This window comes from Ascidia mentula, chromosome 7 (genome assembly GCF_947561715.1).
Source record: "Ascidia mentula chromosome 7, kaAscMent1.1, whole genome shotgun sequence".
NCBI classification, from domain to species: Eukaryota; Metazoa; Chordata; class Ascidiacea; order Phlebobranchia; family Ascidiidae; genus Ascidia; species Ascidia mentula.
Genome location: NC_138572.1, coordinates 2,309,612 through 2,334,684, shown reverse-complemented (window position 1 = coordinate 2,334,684; position 25,073 = coordinate 2,309,612). Strand labels below are relative to the sequence as shown.

Genomic DNA, 25,073 nt, shown 5'->3' with positions numbered 1-25,073 from the left:
AGAAGTGTTTTCTGTGATAATGTTTCTTCTCATCACTGCCAACAATGAACGATCTCTCTCCTCATCATTCATTTCCAGTTAAACACTATAGAAGTAAAATTTTATTGCAGCGTCAATTGGTGGAATCGTGGGCTGGTATTTTGTTGTTTAAAATGTTTCCACACCCGCATTTACACTTTTGACCGCAGCGTTTCAATTGGTTTGTTTGTCGCGACTTGGTTTGGGCGCAAATGGACGCGTCATCTCACAACTGAAGTGGTTTGGCTCCCATTAAAGATCACACCGAGCCCATTTAGACGCGTTTTAGACCTCATTGAGACAAGGACCCACATCCTCTATTCCAAGTGCTTCGTAGTTGCATGCGGTTGTGTGGATCATATATCACTTACATACTACAATGAGAAAAGTAACATTATAGAACTTGTGTTATATGTGCTATATGTCATGTCGTATCTTCCCAGAGTTAAAAATGCAATAAAACGAGCATTCATGGCAATATGTTTGTTAAAAGCTAATTCATTCTTTAAAACGTTGATTTCTAGTCAAGGATATAAGATATGTAAAACAGAACATCCGGTAATACTTCTGTTATATTTGTGCACAGAACAAGCAGTTTCACTTTACTTTAAATTTTCGAATTTTGGTTCATGCTTGTTTTGGATACATAACATGCCTCAAACTATTTATCAAAAACGTTCTTTTGCTCTGAATGTTAGTGAAGTACCAGTAGCGCCATGACACAGCGTTAATATCCTTCGGCCAAACCCAAAGCAAATACCAGTCCAATTTTGTTGACAATAAGTCTCCTCCCCGCCCATAATGCCCCATAAAATGAATTAAAACGAGCTGAAAGACTTTTCAACACCATACTACCCCTTTATCAAACTTTAAACCGATGTCGCCCCGCGGGAAATACGCATTGTGCTTTGGTCTTGCCCTTGTAATTCAAACACGGCGCACCCTTGTAGAGGATTTTGGTTGGTGAATATTTGTCACTTGGATCCGGAACACACCTGCGTCAGCTTGGGCTGTTTTATTCGAGCTTCAGGAACAGGATTATTGCGGTAAAAATTACGAAATGCCAGGAAATCCTGGGCCTTAGCCGTGGCGTCAATGCCATGGGCATTGCATTGTTGGAAAAAGTGGTGTGTGTGAAATCCAAATATGGTTTGTTTTCGTTCCCATGGATAAACGACTTCGCTGTACGTTTGACGTATATTCTGGTTATTCGTATTGACATAAGTGTTACATCAAAGTGCTTAAAAGAGCGAGGAAGGATTTGGGATTTTTTTGGTATTGGCAATCTCACTTGGGAAAATATGATCTTATACTGGGAAAACAAATGATTACAAGCTTTAAACGAGTTATTGCCAATGTTGTTTACAAACAATCTCAAAATAAATGCAGAAAACGTGTCCTCTAAAACTTTAGACCGCTTTGAATTTTCAAATCAATACAAATAAGAAATGAACACGCGTGACCTTAAAAACACGTGACCCCTATACAATCCCTTGAATTGTATGAGGCCACGTGTTCTAAGGTCACAAAATGTTGTTTTCACGAGCGATTTCCGGTTAAGTTTCCATCGTTGGTTTATCGAGATTGGCGTCAGATACAACAGCAAATGCCAAATACAAGTGTTTTCTATCCTTCAACATGTTTCTTCGGCATCACCGACACATTCCCAAGCTTTTCGTGAGATGATAAGAACATCAAAGTCATCCGTATTTCGCCTCAAAACAGGAAAATTGCTTTCTGCGCGTAGTAACTGCTGTTTGCGTTCAACCGCGAACAGATGAGACTTACCCCGTGCGTAAGTCCAATAATGTTAATGGTTCCCAGGCGACGCTAAACGTCCCTTTCTGACGCACGGTCCCAAGTCTACACCAGGTCATGACAAACGGTCACCAGGAGGATCGCCACGAAAACAAAACACTTCAACCTGTCCAAGAGAAACGAACTCACCAAGACCCCAACAATGATATTATCAAAGCTTAGGTCCTGCCACTTGTTGTAACTGGACCCTAGTTTAGGATAAACGTCCTGGCCAAGCTCCGCAACCCGATCCCTGCGCGAAAGCGATAAGACGATTACTTGGGCGTCTCCTGAGCTTAGAGTTTGGTTCACGACCCGCTGCGAATTTCCGAATTTCAGAGGCGGGCCACCATGCGATGCAATTGAGATGCCACAGGGTCGACCGATTGTCACTAGTTTCATTGATATTACGCACAATGCTGGCTGAAGCTCAATGGAAAATTGATTTCCAATGGCGCACATTGCGCTTTTGCAAGGTGTACGGTGTCCGCTTATGGCACCGCAAGGGTCGTTAGGATGGAAGCCAGCATGCATTTCGTGGAATAATGTCTTTGTTGAGCAACCTTGCACAGCCATTATGAGCAAAAAAATCAATAACCTGCACTTTGCGACGGAGACGTGTTTGTAACGACAACGGAACGAGGCCTTAGTACAACTCTAAAGTGTTTCCATTAGCGTGAACACAAACATTTGTCCTGCCAAGAGGTACAATACATCACTGTTGGGCGTCCTGCTTTCAATCCATTACCACGACCCCTTGTTTTCACCGCACGTTGCCCTTGTGACGACATTGGTGACGTCAAACCGCGCTTTACCAACTGTGGAGGCCAAGGGTGCCACGTAGGCCAAGGGCTAAATAAAGGCCAAAATGCTACTGAGGTCAAATTCCCAGGCACGTTTGGCATTACGCTTCATAATACGTTGTTATGGTTCAATGTTACTGTAAGGGCTCCATCAGCGACGTGTTCCCTTTACGTCTTAGTGTGTTCCAATCCTCTGTTTAGCATCATCCGTCACCTCAACCGGACGCCCGAAATAGCAAGCTCATAACCTGTTTACGGACCCGCTCGTGCGTGAAACGAGGGCTTACGTCACACAGCCAAGCTCGTAGCTCTTCGTAATAAGCCACGAAAATCACGTCTGCGGCTGAGGCCACGGTTTCACATTTTGCGGGGGCGACCTCGACTGTCAGTCTTAGTAAACGCCCAAAAGCGTGCTTAGTCCAAGCATAATGCCCGACCTGCTCTAAGAGAATGAAAATTGGATCAAAGAACCAATCGAATACTCGGCAGAGCGTTAACAGAGTTTGAAGATGCCGAAAGAGCCGATGAGACGGTTCGGATGCCCTCTCAGCCAACAGGATCTTCAAAGAGCGCGCCAGGCACACAAGGGGTGCTGTTGTGCTCGGCGAGTAAAGACCACCAGCCACAGGAGAAAAACAAATGGCGAGCGTGGCCCGTGGCCCGTGGCCCGAGTATAAATAGGAGAGCGCAGCCTTACCCGTAAGTTTTCAGCGAAGGCGAGGGACGTGAAGTCAATTGTGCAGAAAAGGTGGTAGCTGCGCTTGCTGAAGTGGCTTTTATTCCGCAAAGATGACACAGAAGCGCAACTTTAAAATGGAACAAAGAAGCTTTATACTATGTTGCCTGTGTTTAGAAAGGGTTTATCTGAAATGCTTACGACTAACCAGAATACTATCTTTTTAGATTATTATAACGCAAATACATACACCTGTAAAAAGGCAAAGAAAACATGTCTTACATCAACTGCGCAAAATGGTTTGCAATCCTCGTTGTCGTGGGGGTGATCTTGTTTTCTACTGAAAGTGACGCTAGAAGCTTCAGGTCCCTCGGCACCAAAGGTAATTAAAGACCTTTCTTCGGTTTTCAAATAAAGTTTCACTTTGGTGACGAAATTTTTATGTCCAGTTTGCATAAAGACAAAAGTCTTACATATTTAGTCATTCCAAGTCGTTGTTTGAGTTCTTTCCCGATTTAATTAAAAAACACCTTCAAATTGTATATAACTTAAATCCCCAAAAACTGCTCGCGATCCGCCAGGGCCACAAGACGTGACGACAGCATCCGTGGAAAAACTATTTCCGCGCACCGGAACGAAAATTGTAGCCACATAATCCAAAGGAATCTGTCGGCAAAACAACTTCGCCATTTGTTTGCGTTTTTAAAACAAACCTTCCGCGCGACTTGAAATCGGGCACTCCTAAGTGCACTTGCACTTCGAATTAGAACGCTTTTAGGGTAAACGTGGTTGCGCTATGCGTTCCGGGGTCGATAATTTTATCGTCAGCAAGGAGCAAGGGGCAAGCAACATTTTTGCCCTTTAAAGTTACTCAGATTTTCCGATAGCGCCTGGAGTATCGCTTTACCCTGCATCGTTTCGAATCATAGCAAACTTGCGATTTAAAACACTGTGAAAGCAAACTTTGCACAGCAAATTACAGGCACATTTTTTGGCTGCGACGCACCTTATGACAAAAAGCATGTAGGTCCATTATCCATATCTGCGCGTTGATCATTGCTTACTTTGCGATAGAATCCGACTGTGACAAGCTCAGGTGCATCGCGATGTCGAATTCGAGTTTCACGCCTTGAGTAAAACTAGGTTGAATCTTTATCAGCAAATCTAAGTGCATGTTTTTTTTTCACTTTAGGTAACGCAAGAGTGTACAAAATGGGTGAAAGAAGCCGGCGGAACATTCAGTTCATGCTTCCCAGAAAGGTAAATCACTCACAATAACATGCCATCATATAACATACAGTAAATTACAAGGCCCCGCCGTCTACTGTAGTTGATAACAATCTTCTAATAAAAATTTTTTGTGTCCAGTCTGTATTTTCTGTCCACATAGTTATCTATGTCTGGATGAACTCATTCCGCTCATGTTTACGTTGTCAAAACATTTTTCGATGCCGATCTTTGTGGCTGGAGTAATGACTGAAAATGTTACGCAAAAAACACATTTGTTTACAGAAATGCCCCCCCAGGAAAAAGCGACTGTGCACGCTGTTTAGAATTCTTGTCCAGTGCCAGAATATTTACTGCAAAGTCGAAAACTGCTCTGATTACAACAGGAATTCCAGAAGTAAGCAGCCGGTTGTCTGCCTCCCGTAATTAAACCGTATGAGCTTCATAAAACGAAGAGTAATGAAATTGTTTGCATGTTTGTGTTCGTAAACAAGATTTTTTGGAAGTAGCAAGGAAAAAAATCACGTTCCAACCGCGTAACAATGTTTACACCTTTTTCGCGCACTTCTGAATGGAAGCATTTTAATAGCTTAGGGCGAAGTTACTTAACGTAACATTTGAAAGAATTTAACCACACTGCACTATGAAAAAGTTTCGTTTGGAAGATTTCAAAGCTTTATAACGTAAACTATGTAAAACTTATTATGAGGATAGCAGCGTGACACTAAAGATATTTTCCATGACGAATCATATAATTAAACCGCTAATGTTTTTTTCCACAGACCGCCGCAAGTGCAACTTCTGTCGGAAAAATGTGTGTTCGGTCCAAGACGTGACGATGCATTTCGCGTGAACGAAAAGCTGAAACAATTGTTTTCTCTTTGTCTCGAAAGGGAGATAGCGAACATTTTTCCCCCGAGCTTTTGCGTAACCCCAAGACCTTTAGAGGTGGTGATCGTGCTCGCGGGAATTCGTAGAGTAATTTATGTCTGATTGATAAAGTCACTGTTATACATTTTGTATTTTGTTTTTTTCTTGTGTTTCTCCGTCAACGCTTGTATTTATTTTACAAAGAGACAATAAAATGTCGTTACAAAAAGCGATGCGATTGGTCGTTTGTGAAAAGAAGCGAGTTTATCAGTTGTTCTTAACCTTTTTGCCACTTCAGTGAAGTTTCGAAATATCTTTTACCGTCCGGTAATTTGGTAAAATTCAACCTAAAATGTTATAAAATGCACGTATTAATAAAAACAGATATTTAATATTGCAAAAATTATGCACGTTTTACAGCAAAAGAAATAAATTAAATATAAAAATGGCAAATTAAAAACTTCCCGAGGACCGACTGCCGAGAAACATTACACTACATATGTCTTGTTGAACTGCGTTGTTTGTCAATGGTATACGTGTATAAAATATACCTTGACCGACGCTGCCAATCTCCCATCCACTAGCTGATTTTTTTGTTGATATGGCTCAACGACGCCACCTAGCAGATATACTTATCTCTCTTTTACCAGAAAAAGCTTTAAAAACTTTTCTGATAGCTATACCGCATGTTCACTCATTATCTCCAGGGAAAAATGCACGGCATTTTCAATTAATCGGATTGGTATCGGTACGAATACGCTAGCAGGTGGCACGAGCATCAAGTTACCACACCCGGAATTTGTCGTGCATATTGTATGTCGTCAATGAACAGCCTCTTTTTGGCTTGCCCTCATTTGAACTAACTATACGTGCAGCGAAGTGGGCATTTGCTCATGTTAAACAGTACAAGTTTGAGACAAAGAGGTTTGCAAATACCATGGGCATAAGCAAAAGTATGCACCAGCGTGCCGAGGAAAGCATGAATTTAATAGAAAAACCAATAAAACTTCATCAGCAGGTATGAATATACAGAAACATTCCTGTGGTTACAGGCTATCGCAAAAAAACTTTCATAAACTTAAATATGCTTCTATGTGTTGGTGCGCATTTGACCTATTAATATGTTTAATGGTGCCATGCAACCAAACTAAGGAGTAATTTGGTATTTAAATTTAACAGTTTATTTTGGCATCATATACCCTCGTGTTAAAGCTTTGAAGTGCTTATGCCTGTTATAAAAAGAACAGATAATAAAAAGTATGTTCACATAAAATTTGGTGTAGAGCTTTCGAACAATTTTTGGAATTATTTTATTTAAAAATTGAATGCGTCCTAAAGTTGTTTCTTCTACAACTTTTCCATGCTCTAACTTCAGATAAGCTTACTTCTGCTTGGAGCGGAGGGCTCAGGAAAGTCAACGTTCCTGCAGCAACTTTTAACCATTTACTCAGAAGGACCTTCGGAGAGAACCCGAAGACTTGCTGTAGAACCGATTCGAAAACGGATTTGTGCGGACACTGTAACATTGGTAAAACACATGATAAGGATTTCGGATAACACTGAACTTGTTGACCATCTTAATAAGCAGGTATGGGTTAGAAAAGCTTCTGCTATTGTATCAATGATGACCAGTGATGTAACGGTTTAAAACTTCGCATAAAAATAACGTTCGTATATTTAAACCAAATATGTCACCAAACGAATTAATCCATGCTTTTTAATTGATTTGCTGACAAAAATAAAATTATGCCGATTAGTAACAATAATATATGATTTTAAATATGAAAGCTAAAGCTAATATTCCATTACAATCATTAGGTGTAGCTGTTCAAGGCTTCATAAACTACGCATGCTGAATAATAGCATATTAGATTAGATTTCATATTTAAAGTAATTAACTCCAAGTATTTTGTACCCAATCAATTTGTGTAATACGATTTTTGATATTTGTGTGCCGGTAATACAATCATATTGATGAAAAAACAATAAACAACACCGGATCGGTGAACCAAGCCACCCTGGTAGGCTGTCGATCGATACCGTATCTATAGTAGCTGAGTAAAACTACTACGATCATATTGAGATTCATATTCGTATAGATTATAAAAGATATCAATGTTTGACAATGTAAAAATTTGCACAACGCTCCATTTCCTGCAATATATCGGATCGTCTAGACATGTCCCAGTTTGTTCGTTTCGTTAACAAACAGATATTCAATACTTAGGTGAAAGACTTGGTGCAATGTAAGGAAATATCCATGCAACTAAAGATATTGACTGGTATATATGACCTTGAATTTATTCAGGTGAGATCATGTGACCTTCTATACAAACGCGTAATTTATGAGCACTTTATTGCCAATAACAATTCTTCCTCTTGCAGTACTGTTGGAGCAATGCTTTATGCAGAAATGTTTCTTTGTTTTTCCAGACTTGTTTCAAGGACGACGGTTATCATTCTGCAACATTTGATCCTTGCATCTATCACAGCCACAATGTAGTGAGAATTTTTGGTGAGGACTACGTTCCTAGCAACGAAGATTTAATAAGGACACGCCGTGCTACGACTGGAATTAATGAATCCTGGTTATCGCATCAGGGTCATACATTTCGTATCACAGATGTTGGAGGACAACGTCACGAAAGGCGCAAGTGGAAAACATGCTTTACCGTGCGTGTTTGTATTTAAGTTTACTGGCATAGCAGCCCAGGCATTGTATAGCTTAGCTAGATCAGTTAATCTTCCCTGACAAGTCGGTTCCATATGAGGTTCGAACTTACGATAGGCCCAACGCTCTACTGATTAAGTTACGGGAGCTCAGCGGTTTAGCGGGGTATATTGTGGTCAAGATACACTAGTGTGTGTGCGTGTGCACTACTTAGCCAGGCAACCTCCACATGTGGGGGATCTCTACCACTATTGGATAGCTAGCTGTGATCGTTGAATAAAGATCTGCGAAGTGGGGCGATCCTATAGTAATCGTGCTATTGCATGGAACGTTGCTACTTATATTTAACTGTTAAATTTAGTTTTTTTTATTCAGTTTTATCGAAATGTTTTATCTGGGGTACTATTTTCATTAGGACGTCACAGCTATTGTGTACTGCGTGTCTCTAAGCGGTTATAACGAAACTATCTTGGAGGAACCACATCAAAATCGTATGCATGAAAGCTTGGAGCTTTTCCGACGTACTGTTAATCAAAGGCCTTTACAGGTGGGTAACTTGGCTTCCGTTTAAATCCAAAGGACTAACATGACAGAAAAAGTGCAGCTACAGACTGAATGTAGCCTAATTCAATAAGAAAATATTTATAATGTAGAATTTTCTTTTCAGAAAAAACACCTCATATTACTGTTTAACAAGTCAGATCTGTTTGAAAAATTACTCAAGTTTGTTCCACTTTCCGACTGCTTTAAAAACTACAACGGACCGGATAAATTTAATGAGGCCTTCAACTTCGTAAAGGTAAATTTGCAAACTTTACTTACGTTTGCACCATGATAGTGTTTCAGTTTATTATTGATTTACTTTTTATCCAGCTACAGTACCAAAACAACTTAGACACGTCTAAAGAACGATACGTTTACTTTCACGTTACGTGCAACATTGACAAGAAAAAAGTTGGCACAACTTTCGAACAATTTGCTTCTGCTGTGGTGCAACATCAATTGGAAAATATTGATCCTTTGTAAAATTACTTTCAATTGTAACTTCGTTGTGATGAAAATTGTGCTATTAGGTGACAGTTTTTCGTTTTTGTTGCTTTGCTTTACGGAAACGTTTCGTTTGAAGATTAAAACGTATATATTGCAGTACTTACGCTTTCGTTGCTTTCAAAGGTTTTTTTGCTATGATTTTAGAGAGACTCGCATTCATTTTTCCAATCAGGACCTACATTTCTTAAGACCGGCACTGGGCGGTAATTGTATATATGTTCTATCATAGCGCTCCCCCCTCTGCGGTATCTGTTCCACCAAACCACTATACATATATTTACTCTCTTTTCAACGAAATTCAGAACCCATTTTGTCAGTTTAAACTTTCTATTCGACAAAGCAGCGCCAAACGTGTAAAATATGTTTTTCTAAAGTTATAACATAGTCAAAACAACAGATGTGCAAAACATATCGACAAATATCACGATAAAATACACCTTTGCCTCTGGCGCACCGGATAAAGCGTTACGTGTAAACAGAGAAAAAAGCTCTCTCGTTGTTTTTCCCTATTTCATTATCGCTTCGAGTGCGTTGTGATTGTTAGCGCGGCTCACAGTAGTGTAGTCATTATGTGGTAGAAGGGTGGCACGGCGCAACATGCCCTCGTGCATTGCCAGTTGACACAGCTATTTCGATGGCGGTGAATTCTTGCAATTTATACGACGAAAAGCCTGCTTGGAGCAGTACCGACGAAAGCGTGATCACAGGCGACCAACGCCCGACGACAGCTGCAGGCATTCAGTCTGCGCAAGAACCCATTTTCTTCAGCCCTAATCACAAAAGCTGTCCACCGCTGGACAAAAATCATAACCTAAACAACAATAATAATAACAACAACAAGAGCAGTTGTGCAAAAGAGCTGACATCACCAATGCCAGCACAGTCTCTAGAACATTATGAGGAGGGCAAAAAGTTGGTTGAAAGATCAGAAACAACTGATTTAAATGAACCAGGCATTAAGAACCAACCATCAGAATTGTCGGCAGATGGGTCGCTTTCACAGAATCTAAGCAGCCAGCCAGAGATTAATGTTGTTTCATCTACTGACAATAACAGTAAGGTAAACACCCCCCAGAGTCCTGGACACGATGATACCCAAACAGACACACCATCTGCTGAAGTAAAGGTACAGAAAATTAAGGAAGATGTTCACGATTCGCCAAAAAGACCTCCAAGTGAAGAATCTAAAGAAGAAGATGAAAATTCTACACCAGGTGATGAGGATGTTGTTCATGATCCAGAGTGGCTGGAGGATAGATTCCGTGTTGATAGGAGAAAATTGGAACAAATGTTGCAAGGTGGGATAACGCTATATAAGATACTTACAATCATTCTGTATTGACAAAAAATTTTTGTTCAACTTCAAGCTTGTTATGTCTCTTCATATTTTTTAAGTGTCATTTTGCCTGTATGGTTAACTGGTGAAGAAAACCATGAAAAATGACGGAATGTGGATTATTTAGTTATTGATTAGGTGTACGACTCTATTTTTTAGGTTTAAAAAAGTTTTAAAAGCCATAAATGTTAAAAAAAATTATGTACTTAACATGCTACATGATGTATTAGCTTGCAAAACTTGAAACTATATCATTTTTGTACAGTCTATTATTATATACAGAATAGAATCCTTAAGCCACACATTCAATCACTTTTCAAAAGTGGATATGTTGTGGGAAACCAAAATGGCTATTCTTAAAATTTCCACTCACAAAGGGGCTTTTGTTTAGCCGAGTAACCTTATATCACTGTACGGTTTGAAGACAAGAAATGAATTAAATGTGTGGTTATGGCCGATTTAGTGTTCACCCCACAAAGAATGAGCTGTAGACACAACAGGGTGACTTATGTTTCAACGGGATATTGCTAAGTGTAAAACTATGTGTCTTTAACAGTCTTCCAGCTGTGTAAGAAAGTGACTGTTTACAAGTTTTGACTCACAAATTTGCTTTTAGTTCAACTACATTTCTTGTGTATATACCCTTCTACTGTACTGTAATATTTTATTATACATTAGTGGTTTGTATTGTGTAATGATCAGCACAAATCATTAATTTATGGTAAAAAAACACTATTTACACAGCTAACTCAAATACACCTGTCTGCAGACTATTATGGCTCTTTTGCGCATATAACTCAAATACTTATAGTAACCATTTAAAGTAACTATTTAGTTCTTTAACCAACCAGCCATCACACAGTAGTAAGCAAGTCATGGTAACCTTTGTGCCTTCCAGTATATTTGGTGAATTAACTGATGCTTCTGTACTTTGTTGTGATAAGGCACAATAGATTGATTTCTGACTTGTATTGCAGCTGCTACTGATGGAAAAGGACAAACGGCCAAGGACTTCTTTGACTCGGTAAAACACGAATTTTACATTACAATTTTTGTGTCTTACCGTTGCATTATAAGCCACCCTAAAACTACAGACAAACAAATGGACAGCTTGTAACACATCTAATTTCTCATCAGATTCAAAAAGAAACTAACACTGAAATAACGTGGCCAGAAAAATTGAAAATCGGAGCCAAGTCAAAGAAAGGTAAGGGAATGATTTCTTCGACCGGTCAAATGTTTTCATTGTCAATTATCCTCGCTTGCGCAATTGTAAGGAATTTTGAAGTTTGGTTTTGGGGTATTTGGAAGTCCAAAGGTATTTGCTTTCTGCACTTTGTTTCCCCATACTTGACCAAGCTTTGCAACCGCACTGTTTGTTTGCGAAGGTTTTTAAAAAAGGTCACCTGTACATTTTTACCGCAGCTTTCCTTGTAGGAAAACCGCTTGTTTTGCTGCGGTGTATAGATGAGATAATATCACATCTCCGACACATAAGCAAGCCATTGTAATAGGTTCTTCTTGCAAGAAAACCACATCCCCGTGTTGGAAACTTTCCTTTCGTAGCATTGTCACCTCTCCTGGCAAGAAAACGTGTCGTAAGGCCTCAATTACCGCACCAACAATCGGGTGCAGGTACCTGTAATTTGCAAGCACTGCGCAACAGTGAAAAAGGTTGGAAATTTGAGTTGCCAGGTAGTAATTATCGTCATCCGTTCCTGGCAGTTGTTAGACGTCTAAATCTTGTTGTTTACCCTCGGGTGAATACAATTTCAATAGCGCCTTGCGCCTGCAAATTATGCCCTCGAGTTGCGAATTTGGCCTTTCCGGAGCATCTTAGCGCACGTACATTGGCCGCTCCCTAAAACCACGTGTAGCTAGTGGTCGGATGATGTCATGTGTAACTTGTTAAATGCAGAGTGCGTGGCTGGACCGGCGTGTTCTTGAAGTATTCGTAGGGTGTGAACATAGCGTAATACAATGACTCGTGTTTAGTAAAACGTCCGGATTGCATTGTAGTAAATGTTACAAAAACACTCACGTCAAACGATTTTACTTTGGTTTGATAGTTGCGTGAATTGCATTCTGTTGGAGTATTTTCTTTTAAATATGGACTAATTGTATGACTGAACTGCGGGCTAAGAGCCATTTTGCTCCATCGAGCTGTAATCTTTTGATTTCTTCCAAAAACAAAATTCATCTACATCACTAATTAGTAGAATGCAAGTTCCTAAAACGAAGCCCAGTGAACGCTACAGGCCTACAACACAGTTCCAACAGTAGCAGTCAAGTATGATTTAATCCTTTGTTGGTTTTTGGGCTACTTCAGCTATCTTCAAGTAGCGATTCCTGTTTGAACCCAGGAATCTGGCTCAGTCGTCCTTGGCATCAAGGCCTCGTACAGCTCGTGGCTAATCTTATTCGATGATCTGTCTCGGGCATGTAAACAGACGTCAAGAAGGTTTTGGTTGCGTGTTTTATGTCTGTGGATTAAAATGTCTGATACGAAACTGTTTGGGGCGTTTTAAGTCTCTAATTTTAAAATTCATCTGTGATTTATTTAAAACTTTTCCATGACGTAAGTGTTGTTGGTGTGTTGCATTTGGGCGTTCATTTTTGCCAGTCGCCCTTGAAAGTGATAGCACACTGTGCCGATAATTGTCAATCATTACTCACATTGATTGTTAGGTGGATCAAATCTGCCATTTCACGATGTTACCTATTCTATACACGATAAGATGGGGCGAAATATGTGTTTCCAAGTTTAACACAAACGGACTCTTCCATTAAATACAACAAAAATTACTCCAATAAATTTGTACTTTTAGTGATCTATAGAGCACCTCGCGCGGAATTTCACTTAATCACACTTGATGCCAATCGCTTTTACGCCATTGTCCGACAGTTTAGACTTCCGTTTGGCATCCTCGATTGCTTGGACGACATTTTTGGTCGGTGATAGCCATTGTTTCGTACTTGTTTGCACACAAAGCAACGAGAGTGTCAGCGTCGGCGGTCATTTATCGCACCTCTGTAACTGATACTCTCTTCACGAATCCACCATCATTAGAAATCCACCTTCAATCTGGGAAACGTGACATTTTAGTGTAGAGAAACCGTGTTGATTTAGGCCTGGGGTGATGTATCTTTTGGTATAAGGAGCTAAAATATGCAAGTTCGTGAAAAAGAATTATTTATGTGTTATATGCGGAAAGAGGTCGGGCAATATATGTGTTTCTTAACAATCTACAAATTTCTTATGTTTGCTTGTAAGCCTGGACTTTTACCCAAAACAAAGTAAATTCTGGGCATCAATCACGTTGGTTTTTGGGGCCTTATGTCTCCAATACTTTATCCAAGTCTACGGAAACGGCGGGTCATCAGCACCTGGCACACAACGGGTGGTATACACTGGTTTCCACCGCAGCCAGAAAACATCAACCTTAGGATCGAAGCCCTTCAGCCTGAGACCACAATTAAGTCTTTCCAAGCCGGGCATTTGCTTTGATGTCTCGCTGTGTTCTGCGACCCCATGCTTGTTTCAACGTGTTGGTAACGCGAGCCGATTGTAGGCGTTCTGTTGTGGCGTTATGACACTAGGAGCTGACCGTTCTGAACCTAAATCGCATCTGTGTCCCTGTAACATAACACCTGGCTGTGCCTTTTGGCACGACGATACAGAACCAATGGCTTGGCCTGTTGCGATGAGTAGGATGATCGTGTTGTGGGCGGCGTGTTTACGGTTTTTGTTTACCAGGATGGGGATTTGATTCTTACCTATGTAACGACCACAGTTCCATATTTTAACTGAATGGAAATATTTATACTAATTGATTCACGGTATGGTCGGTCTGATAATTCTGTTTGCTTTGGTTTTGACAAAGTTATGGTCGTTTTGATTTGTTTGTGATTCCGAAACAATGCGAAAATCGTTTTCAATGAAATATGTTTTCCACACGCTGCCGTATGTTGCATAATAAAATCTCTCCAATTGTTTGTTCCTCAAAACGATGGCAGTGGTTGATGTAAATAGCTTCGGGCTACCTGATACGTGCAAGTTCGATCTAAACAAACTAACACATCAAGCAATTAGGATTTTTCAATCTTAATCTTGAGAGACACAAGGATCTTGTGCACATCTGCATTAGATGTAACGACACAAGTTTCTCACCGGAAGCATTTCTGACAAACGCAAAACGTGATTTTATTTGGACTGAAAATCGACTTTTCTTCAACCGGTAAACCAAAAATCCTGTAAATTTTTGGCACCAACCACTTTTCCCGGTCATCAGTCCAATATTGCTTCCACGACCGTCCGCATGCAATACGTTATCCACGTCTATGGAAACACCGCAAAACAAGATAAATTTGCGGGTGAAATACGACAAGATTTATTATGCCCGGGTTACACTGTAATTCTAGTAGGGAGAGACTGGCGTTCAAATCGAGTATCTGAACATGATCGCAGCTACAACGCTAAGGTTTTTTTGGTTTGAAGGACATAGTAGATATCATCCCAAGTTTGGTGATACTACACCTGTTTTCCTTCCCCAAAACCAAGGGTCGAACATAACATGACTCAAGCTAAAGGAATGCCTCCAAAACTCATTGCACACGATGTACAGGCACCGTGGGCAGCTCCCTCACGCCCGAGGCCGACTCAAACCAATCGCAATACGTCCTGCACTGCCGTAGATTAATCGATAACGTCAGGTCTTTGTTTAAGAGAGTAGAAGGAGGGATACATCTCACCCTTTTAATCCACTTGTCCTCCACTGCCGATCGCCTTTTCAACGACTTTTTCCGCCGTCTCCGCTTCTCGCTTCGGTGAAAGTGAATGCAGGTGACGTAATGCCCTTTGTGTTCCCTTGGCTGCTGCAGCGATGATGTAACTAGTTTATCGTTGGCCACTTTTAGTTGCCTTTTTCTATTGCTCTTCTATCCCATGCTCATTATTACCCACTGGTATGGTTCGTTCCGACTGACAGGATTTATTCTTCAATACAGTCGCAAATTTACTCGTCTTATATAAGCTGTCCAATGCCTGCTGTTGCAAACTTGCAAAGAACGAATCATAATTTGCAAGTTTTGCAAGATATTCTTGCCTCTGGGTGTGCACGCCCGTAGTTTTATCCTGATAGAAACTTTTTAAGGTTTGTGTTCGTTGTTGTTCGCAGAGCGGTTGCATTTACATGTTTTCTTTTGCGACACTGCTTCAGAAAAAGTTATTCCTTCTTTTTCGTGTCCAACGGTACTCACAAACAGTTGACGATTGTCTGCGCTAGCGATTTCAATTAAAAGTTCTGCGTTCTGTTTTTTTTTGCAATGAGTTGACATGCTTTTGAAATCGAAAAAAATGTTATGCAAGCAATTCACGTGCACACAAACACCGTATATTGCATTGAAAATCGCCTAAAGCGGCTAATTTACATTCAATATAAACCGCTCGCTCACGCGTACACAACGTTAATCATAATAATCACGATTCGTGTCCCGTTTATCTGCTGCGGTTCGGACTTCGCAAAAAACTTGCATCACATTGTTTTTTGTCCTAAGGCGCAAGCGCTCAAGGAAACTGCGGCACAGTAGGATTAACGTCGCGTAAGCACGCTTAGCTTCGTTGATAAGGGACACACATAGCTCACGTAAGCGGTGAAATTCAAATTAAGCGTCGTATCCTGCAATCAATTTGACTATCGCCGTTGTGGATTGGAAATTGATCGTGTGCTTGTAGTACTTTCCTAATTCGGTTCTGTGCTATTGTGCAAAGCATGCCCTGAATGCATTCAAAAAGCCATCATTAAGGCAACTGTTTACCTGTTTTTTTGCCCACATTCTGTGATCAACGGGTGCTCTGCGAGGTTTGTCTAAATATTAGCCATACCCGCTGTAAGCGAGGTAACAGTTACGGAATTCGGTTACAGGAAACGCCTGTTAAACGTTGATGACTTCATAAAACAACGCGTTACGTGGTAAAATGCGCTATAAACGACTGTAACAATCGTTCCTCAATCAACTATCGTCGCGTAAAAAGCAGTAAAAGTTGTGAATATGGGTGTTATTTTGTGGTAACGGAGCAGATTGGAGAATCATGCTAACTTGGTTCAGTCTCAAATATTACTGGCTTCCTAACGGCAGCTATTGTGTGCTAAGTGGCCATTCGGTCGTCGATTGTTCCGCACTTGAGGCAAATTGCGGTGTCAAGTTGCATAATTTGCCACTGAAATGACTTGAGTCACCGGACAGTATTAGTTTTCTTCTTACGAATGTTGCATTCATAAAAATGCCCCCTAAAAATGCAAAGAAAAATTGATATGCTTATGGAGATAACAGCTCTTGGACGATAAACAGCGAACAGGCTATTGTTGACCAGATTTGTTGCGGACATTTGTTAATTGTATGAATGACATTGACACAGTGGTTGGTGTATGAAGGCTTTTTTTTACATCGGGCAGTTTTATAACCTGTAAAAGCACGAATATTGTTCTCCCGGAATTTTTATTCATAATATAATACATACACAAATGTACTTGTATCCTTTCTGTCGCACAAAACACAGTAAAACGTATAGCATGTGGGGCGGATTTACTTTACAGCTAAATTCGGCTGATTAAGAGCATAAACCACACAAACAGGTCAAGTCTTAAAACTGCTGATCGATAAGTCGCGGTCCTGTTGGAATTTTAAGTTATATTTCCGCTCAGACTTTCACTTTGCGTACAAGGCGTCGACGGGAGTCATTTTATGGGCAGGTATCGCCGCCTCAATAAAACAAAGGTTTCAGTTAATAAATATTTTCCCCGGTCGTAAACGTGCCTGACGCGCATTCCTCATCCATACCGAAGGAACCAACTCAAATCTACAGCAGCCGATATGGCGGCAAGACAGCCAATACGACCTCAACAATGCCCAGGATCGAAAAGAATTGAACCCGATTTCGGCACCTACGGCTTGAGTGGTGAACAAGCGCCCTTGCAGTCGTCACGCTCCATTGGCCGTGTGTCGGTTGCCACGGTGACGAGCGTGACAAACGCAACCGCACGTTCTGTGTTGGCAGTCCTGTTGTGCAGAGCGAAGCACTCGACTTTCGCGTCCCTATTGAAAGTTAGGGCCCATGACTGCGGCGTGGACCTCTCACTAATGTTTTTCGCGCCGTATCCGTGATCGTTTTGCTACGTGTTAATATCGCAGTAGTTTGCAGTCTTCCAATGAGTCATTTTCTCGCTTTGTTGATAGTTTCCGTGGCATGCCCGCTAGGCCTTCATCGATTGTATTCAAATATAACTCTGGTGTGTTCGATTTAGCCTCGTATATCCGCCTTTCAAAGCGAGCACTGTTTTGGTGGCTGCCCAAATCGCCTGTTCCGCAGCAATACAAAGACCGAAGCCCGTTGATGGCTATTAATATCACCCAGGTGTACATTTGGTGTAGATATTTTCGGAAAGGTCATCAGTATGCATTGACATTTTGATCCCTGCAACACGGTAAATCTTTTGTACTTTGTCTTGGCACAATGTTGCTAATTTATATTATCGCCTCTGACCTATGCAATGTTGCAAAGGTATCCCAAAAAGTAGAACCAAGCGACGCGTAAGTTATTTGTCATGCTCTCAAGTACACCTGCGGACGCTCCCTCCGTCGGTCGAGTGCCATCGTCATTGGCGCAAATTGGAGTCACGTGGTATAAGCCGGACGCAAAACAACAGACCTATTCGTCGCAGATGTGATGACGCACTTTGCAAAACAAAAACAAAATTGCCATTCGGTGCGTCCAAGTGCTCTTTCTACGCCGTGACACCTGGACGTTAGGAGTGGCAACGATTATCTTCTTTTTGCCGCTTTAAGTACATTTTCACTCACTCCTTTTTTAAATACGGGCGTATCTTTGCCAATTGGGGCCCTAGAACATAGATACACATTTTGTTATGACATTATTTTGCAATTTAAAACACAAATTTACTTGAAATGTTTCTTTCAAGTTTGAACCTTGCTCCTGTCATCATCACTCAAAGAAAAATCAATCGCTTCCGTTTTGTGCTTTTTTTATGCGACTGATTTAAATAGTCCGTGGATTAATTGCCTGAGCTAGATGTTAGTTATGTACTGTTTCCAATATTCGGGCACCTGTTTCCCAGCTATTCTGGTTTTTAGCTTTTGTACACATTCATTATTTTCTGTGTTATTCTAAAGTCGATATACACGTGTATATATATATAAACCTTACCCAAATAATCGCGCAGGGTATTAAATAACCAACGCATTGCACGTCGCCAACCAACGATATCTTTGCATTGGGTTGCAGCTTTATAAGAACTCAGCATTGAATGATTTTAATTGTGGCAACGAAATTGATGCTATTTTATTGACGTTCTTATTCAATGCAGACTTAGATCTTTGATTTTGTCTTAAAATGGTAACCCTGGTAATACAATGTTTCCGAATGATCGTGCACGCAAATATTTCTGTTAATGTATGTGTTAAACCAAGCGCAGGTATCTGTCTTCGTAATCATTCCACATAAAACAAGACTCATCTAAAATACTTTTAATTTGCACCGTTTTGACGCAGTGCACGCCTGAACTCATGCGTAACGCGATAATACGCGCCCAGTCAAGCGTGGCGACCAAGCAAGTGAGTCAATTAGCTTTCTGCGGAATGTGATGCTTTAGTGCAACTGAGATTGTAAACATATTGAAAAACGCCTTTCCTGAATCGCTTTGTTTATTTGTTCAAGTGTTGCTGTCCCGAAGAAGGTGGCTATAACGCATATATTTTAAATAAACAGTCTTTATTGTTTGGAATTTTTGGTTGAACAGATGCACAACAGTCCCATACAGTCTGTGTAATTATGCTCAAACGCTATGAACGTAAATTTATGTCCTAAATCCAACAGTAAAGCCCGCTTGCACAAATATGTTGCCATTGGGTCGTAACATGTCGATCTTTATGTCGTTCGTTTCGAATATCGGTCGTAAACGCACAAACGACGACCTCATGAATTTTCCCTATGATAAGACGCAAAAACATAAACGCGCCATTAACGGGTGATTTTACTTGACTCAAGGATGGAAGAATGATTGATCAATCAAGTCTTTGTGGGCGTGTTGTGGGCGTGTAACCTGTACGAGAAATGAGGTTATTTAAAAGTTGTGATATTGTTTTCTTTTCATCTCGTTATCCATGTGAAACAAATTCATCCCCACTTGTCATGGCAAATACGGAGAAAATGTCGCACTTCATTATCTAATCGCTCGAAAAGGCGACAGAAGGCATAGATGAATCTTGTTTACACAATGTATGGTAGAATAATAATACAAAGCTGGCCCTGGTAGTACCAAAGGTATCCTGATCAAGAACCGTATCGCAAGCAGTATTTATTTGAGAGAAACATCGATGATACAGACCACTCATTTGGTGTTTGTGCAAAAAAATACATTGCTTTACACTGACTTTTTTGTGGTCCTTTGTCATGTTGTCATTACGCGTTTTGTGCATCCGAAACTTGCAACGCATTTAAAACTTCAAACCAGAGAAAAAAATTTCCTGTAAGTCTGTTCTTGTGAATTGAAGCACCGTCGACTCAATAGCATTTAAAGAAATCGTTAATTTTCTGAGAATCCTTTCCTGTTTCTGAAAAACTCTAAATCAACCTTTTTGGAAAAATCGTTTGACGTCAGACTTTTAAGTGTTTTCTTAAGTACACGTGGTCGATGAATTCATAAATGTTGTGTAGTCGTTGCGTTCAATCGTTGATTTCAAACCATCATGAATTGTTCATGAAATAGCAACGATGAAATGTTGTTGGTTTCCAATCGCTTCTTGATTCCATTAGAAGAGGTTCTGGGCTGGCAAGACGAATACAAAACTCTATTATTCTTTACATTTTAGATTTAATTGATGAAGCATAATCACTGATTGGATAAAAGAAATAAAATAAATTATTGGCGATTATTCATATTTGTCTCCCCCATCTAGTGTATTGCCATCACCCGAGCGAGCCACTATTGTTTTCTTCGCTGTGTTTCTTCCAAAGTGTTCGCAAGGAGCACTTCATCCTCTCGTTTTCTCCATATTGCAACTCCGCCTCTGTTTTCATATCTGTTGGTTGGAGTGGGTCTTGACTTTGAAGCGGTGCTCTTGTGTATATGAATTGGTACGAATATGTCATTATAGACGGAACGATCGTGTGTGCTTGATGATTCCTCCGTCGTTTCCGTGTACAGTGAAGAGTAATTAATTTTTTAGGTTGCATTTTCGTTTTAGTCGTGTTATTCTTATGGAGGGCAAATTCTTCCAGCATATTTTTGCGACAGACACCTTAGAGTCACTATTAGCCAATATGTGAGGCAAAATAAAGCAGGGTCTAGTTTGCAAAATCCCATATCTGTTTATCCGTATGCCGGGCAATTTTTTTGTACTTACCGCACTGCGTAAATATAAGAAAACACCCGCGCATTCCCTCTGTGCAAATGGAAAAAATCCAAACTCGCTCATTGTTGGATGTTGGCACAGGTTTAAGCCGCCGCACTAGATATATTGGTTTTCCGAGGCGCTGCACAAAAGCCACCGTCGGTGACTTGGACATGGAACATGTGAAATGAATAACCCTGCGGACAGGCCTACCAATTGTCCAGTCGGCCAATACGTCAGATTGATCAACATACTCTCCCTTTGTCCGACCCTGGGCCCTTTCTTTTAGTTTAGAACTTCCGCGAGGGCCTGTTGTGCTGCTTGGGGTCCTGACAATGAATAGTTTTTTTTTCATTTTCCGTGTAGTTTTCGTGTGTGTATTGTGGGTTGGTTTTGTACGGGTTTTGTTGTGAATGTCAACAGAGCGCCTAGGTTATTAAAAATGTGGTCCTTGCTAATTAACAAGAATTTTAAATAACTCCTACAACAATGATTATTTTTAGTTTTCGCACGCAATACAAAATGACCTTTTTCCGATCAAGAATGGGCAGAAAAAAAAGAATCATTTTCAAGCGTAACAGATAACCTATCAGTCAAACTGTACCAAAAGTACAACTTGAAATACACTTTCCCCGGTGTTTCAGCGCCTTTGTAAAAAAATTACCAGGATTTATTGAGTCCTCATACAGCCAGCGTTTAACCACACTGTTTCCTATTGATTTTAATCGCTCTACCTACCGTTGAGTTTGGTGTATATTAATCGTGATTCTTCCGGTTGCGCACGGCATCACCCTTCCCGATAACAAATGCGTCATCCCATTGAGATATTGTGTGGACAGGAAGACCCATAAAACGTGCGCAGTTCGATTTATCGCCACATTGCCCACAAAGGCCTATTGATTTACCCTTGAAAGATCACCACCTTGGCGAGATTTGACAACAAATCGCGCCGCGTTGTGAGTATTGTTGTCTATATGACATATTGCGTTTACCAGTTGCCAACTGCTGTTGCTGGAATCTCTATGATCGTTATTGTAACAAATTGACGTGTGTGCGCACGCAAAAGGCCTTTAGAAATAACGGATTGTGTAACCAGCGTACGAATTTGATTGATGGGTTACGCTTTATTGATCGTTTACGCGATCATTTATATTTACTCATGCCCGGTATATGGGGTCTCTTAAATTCCATGCCTATATCTTTGAATTGATTCTCAAGATATTACGTCAAAAATAAATGTCATGCCACGGTGAGCTGCCTTAAGCATCAGACCATTCGTTCTTCTTCAAACCCAGTAATATGCAAGGTGTTATTATGATATAGAAAACAACTAGCATGCAATCATTTTTCCGGACCTGTGAAAGGCGTGTAGTCCTTTTAAGGCATAAATACTGCGATTTGAATATTATAAAATGCTTTTGTTTCATACTTTAACGTAACCACGTGTTTCAAGCATTATAGACGTATTTTGTTTTACTAAAATCCCCCCTTTTTCTGTTTAGATCCCCATATCAAAGTAAGCGGGAAGCAGGCTGACGTCATAAGAGCCAAAGATCTCACAATGCGGGTTCTGGACACGAAATGCACTCGAGTGACCTTGAAAATGGACGTGTCACACACTGAGCATTCCCACGTGATTGGAAAAGGTAAAGGCTAATTAAACGTAGTAGCCTTCGCAGAAAGAAACGACAGTCATTGTTTGTATCATTGCCTCAAACTTGCTTTGTAAATCTATTTCAAAAGTTCAATAATTGTAGAGGAATCTGGCCCTCGGTTAGAGAAATACTACTACGCCGGGTCACAAAGTTTTTTCTAAACTTGACCCACATATAAGTCTGTGTAAAACAGAAATCTGTGCTAATTTTAATGATTAGGCGTGAACAAGGCCACCACCTGTTATTTTTGGTACTACATTTGTGTCGAAATGCTACATGAAATCGTAGCGTTAATATTCGCACAGGTTACAGAAGCTTGTATGTGAATTAAGTTTGGAAAAACTTTGTGACCCGGTGTAAAAGTATCTTACGTCAGTTAGGCATTGTCTATTTCTCTGCGACAGCAAATTACTGCAATTGGTATATATTTTATTTTAAAATCTGCTGAAGTAAATCAGAGACTTGTTGCTTCACCATATCTACTTTACATGATGAGTATTTGCTTGGGAACATCTTGTAAACTTAAAAGCTACCTATGAAGGCGGTAACCAATTTCATAACAATGATATATACCAATCTAATCGCCAATAAGTTATACATATATTTATTTATGTGGCTGATCCAGCTAAAGGCTGCAATGCCTGGGCTGCGAAGCCTGTAAACCTAATAATTGTGGTACGCTGTGATCGTCAAGTAAGGACCTGCGCGGTGGGCGATCCTGCCAATCATGCCATTGCATGAAACATTATTACTATATTTCTTTAATAATATACTTTGCCAGGTGGAAACAACATTAAACGAGTTATGGAAGAGACCGGGTGTCACATTCACTTTCCAGATTCAAACCGAAACAGCACAGCTGAGAAAAGCAACCAGGTGACTGATCCTGTGAATTTACTCTTCTGATGTATCGAATAGTAAAAATATACTTTTCAAGAAATGTGAAATGCGGTGTTTCAAAGTGCCTTGCTGTGGGATGCTTGAAAGTTTTTTTTTGCACTCATTAAGAGTGGATAAAAAACCCACCCAGATATACCCAGCAAACCATAAAGATGAAATTTTTTCCGTATCTTGGTGGTTTTTGTTTGCATTGAAACCTTATTCACTAGAACGTGGTAATCCAAGCACTACAACTATTAATTAAACAGAAAAAACATTGTTTTGAACGCAAACTCATTCCTCACTCATTGATTAAAAACTATTAAGAACGCGATTTGTTGTCGAACTTGAATATCAAAAAGTTTTTAAATTGAAAGTTTTTCATCGAAATCCGCATCTGTCATGTTTAAATTCGATACAAACTGACAACTGGAGCAGAATTTAACTTTAATGCTCAATCAAAACACCGATTTGATGCCTCGTAATCCAGCGTCGGAGCCGTCAGTAAGACCTTGTTGTGTCTTACTCTCAAACACTTTCGTCACGCGTGTAATCTTAAGGCGCGCAAAAGCGTGCGGAACGTTGAATTTAACAGACTTAACGCCTTGGGCATGTGCTGCGCAGTTTCGCATAAGCTGCCACTAATTTAGCGTGTCTTGTTTTTGAAAGAAGTAATGCGCTAGGTTTTGGAATCGTTCATTTCATATAGGTGCATTGCAATGGTGTCCTGGTTTTCCGCATCATCTATAAAGTTTAGACCGCGCCATATTTCTCCTTATGCTGCTAGGGATCCTGACAATGAACAGTTTTTTTTTTCATTTTTCGTGTAGTTTTCGTGTGTGTATTGTGGGTACGTTTTGTACAGGTTGTGTTGTGAATGTAAACAGAGCGCATAGGTTATTAAAAATGTGGTCCTTGCTAATTAACATAAATTCCAAATGGTTGTGGTCCTTAGATCACGTGACTAATGTTTGTAACTCTGTAAATTTTGAAGACATTTTGTTAGGTGACAATCCTATATAAATCCAACTTTATCACTGAAAATACTATTGTTTGGAAAAGGCCTGTGTACAACCTTAACAGGTCACTGTGGGCTCTTTTTGGTCCATTGACCTCCAACTGAAAAACCCTTTTTGTATACAGTCTGAATTCGGCCAAACATTTTTGAAACCAGTCGACACACTTTGTTTCGCTAGTGACACCAAAATTTCTGGCGCTAAATTCTTTCCCATCCGCATACTTGTTGATTTAGTTCGACAGAAATTCGATTAAAACTACAGAGGTCATTTTAAACGTTCATGGCTAAACCGTACCTTTCTACTTATGGCTTGTTACAAGTTTCAATGCCGAGACCAGCTATTAATTTGTAATTATTAACGATTATATTGACAGTTTGCCTTCTGCTTCAAACTAATTACCTCAATTACTCCAATTTCTGTAGTACGTAGCGTGTAGGTTAGGTCTTTCCCTTGTGGTACTCACAGCTGCACCATTGTGGTTTAAAAATCATAGCGGCGTGTCCCCTGGCAAGCGAATGGAACTTTCTGCTAATCCAATTTTCCTCTGTGGCACAAGAAGTTTGCGAAAAGTTCCAGCGCAAGCGGTTTTAACCAAACGTTTATTTTCCAGCCGGGTAACCGTGCAGGTGATCCTGCGGTGTTACAATATGACCTAATTATGT

The 25,073-nt window shown here is 40.3% G+C and overlaps 3 protein-coding genes across 3 annotated transcripts in view; all 3 read left to right on the top strand.

The window, feature by feature from the left end:
* Window positions 1-3,324: 3,324 nt before the first annotated feature.
* On the top strand, window positions 3,325-5,620 carry LOC145908597 (uncharacterized). The gene is made up of 4 exons (XM_082995903.1): window positions 3,325-3,676; window positions 4,487-4,554; window positions 4,807-4,918; window positions 5,304-5,620. The coding sequence occupies exons 1-4, from the start codon at window positions 3,568-3,570 to the stop codon at window positions 5,372-5,374; spliced, it is 360 nt and encodes a 119-aa protein (XP_082852029.1). The 5' UTR covers window positions 3,325-3,567; the 3' UTR covers window positions 5,375-5,620.
* A 708-nt stretch (window positions 5,621-6,328) lies between these two features.
* Window positions 6,329-9,088, top strand: LOC145908926 (guanine nucleotide-binding protein G(o) subunit alpha-like). The gene is made up of 7 exons (XM_082996245.1): window positions 6,329-6,409; window positions 6,767-6,979; window positions 7,619-7,699; window positions 7,825-8,064; window positions 8,478-8,609; window positions 8,730-8,861; window positions 8,936-9,088. The coding sequence occupies exons 1-7, from the start codon at window positions 6,329-6,331 to the stop codon at window positions 9,086-9,088; spliced, it is 1,032 nt and encodes a 343-aa protein (XP_082852371.1).
* Window positions 9,089-9,651: 563 nt separating this feature from the next.
* The window catches only part of LOC145909227 (protein bicaudal C homolog 1-like), a 30,214-nt gene continuing 14,792 nt past the window's right edge, over window positions 9,652-25,073 (top strand). Inside the window, exons 1-5 of the mRNA XM_082996557.1 lie at window positions 9,652-10,410; window positions 11,426-11,472; window positions 11,586-11,655; window positions 22,361-22,504; window positions 23,295-23,389. Coding sequence (XP_082852683.1) covers window positions 9,747-10,410; window positions 11,426-11,472; window positions 11,586-11,655; window positions 22,361-22,504; window positions 23,295-23,389 — 1,020 coding nt within the window. The 5' untranslated portion in view covers window positions 9,652-9,746. The remainder of the gene's footprint in view (window positions 10,411-11,425; window positions 11,473-11,585; window positions 11,656-22,360; window positions 22,505-23,294; window positions 23,390-25,073) is intronic.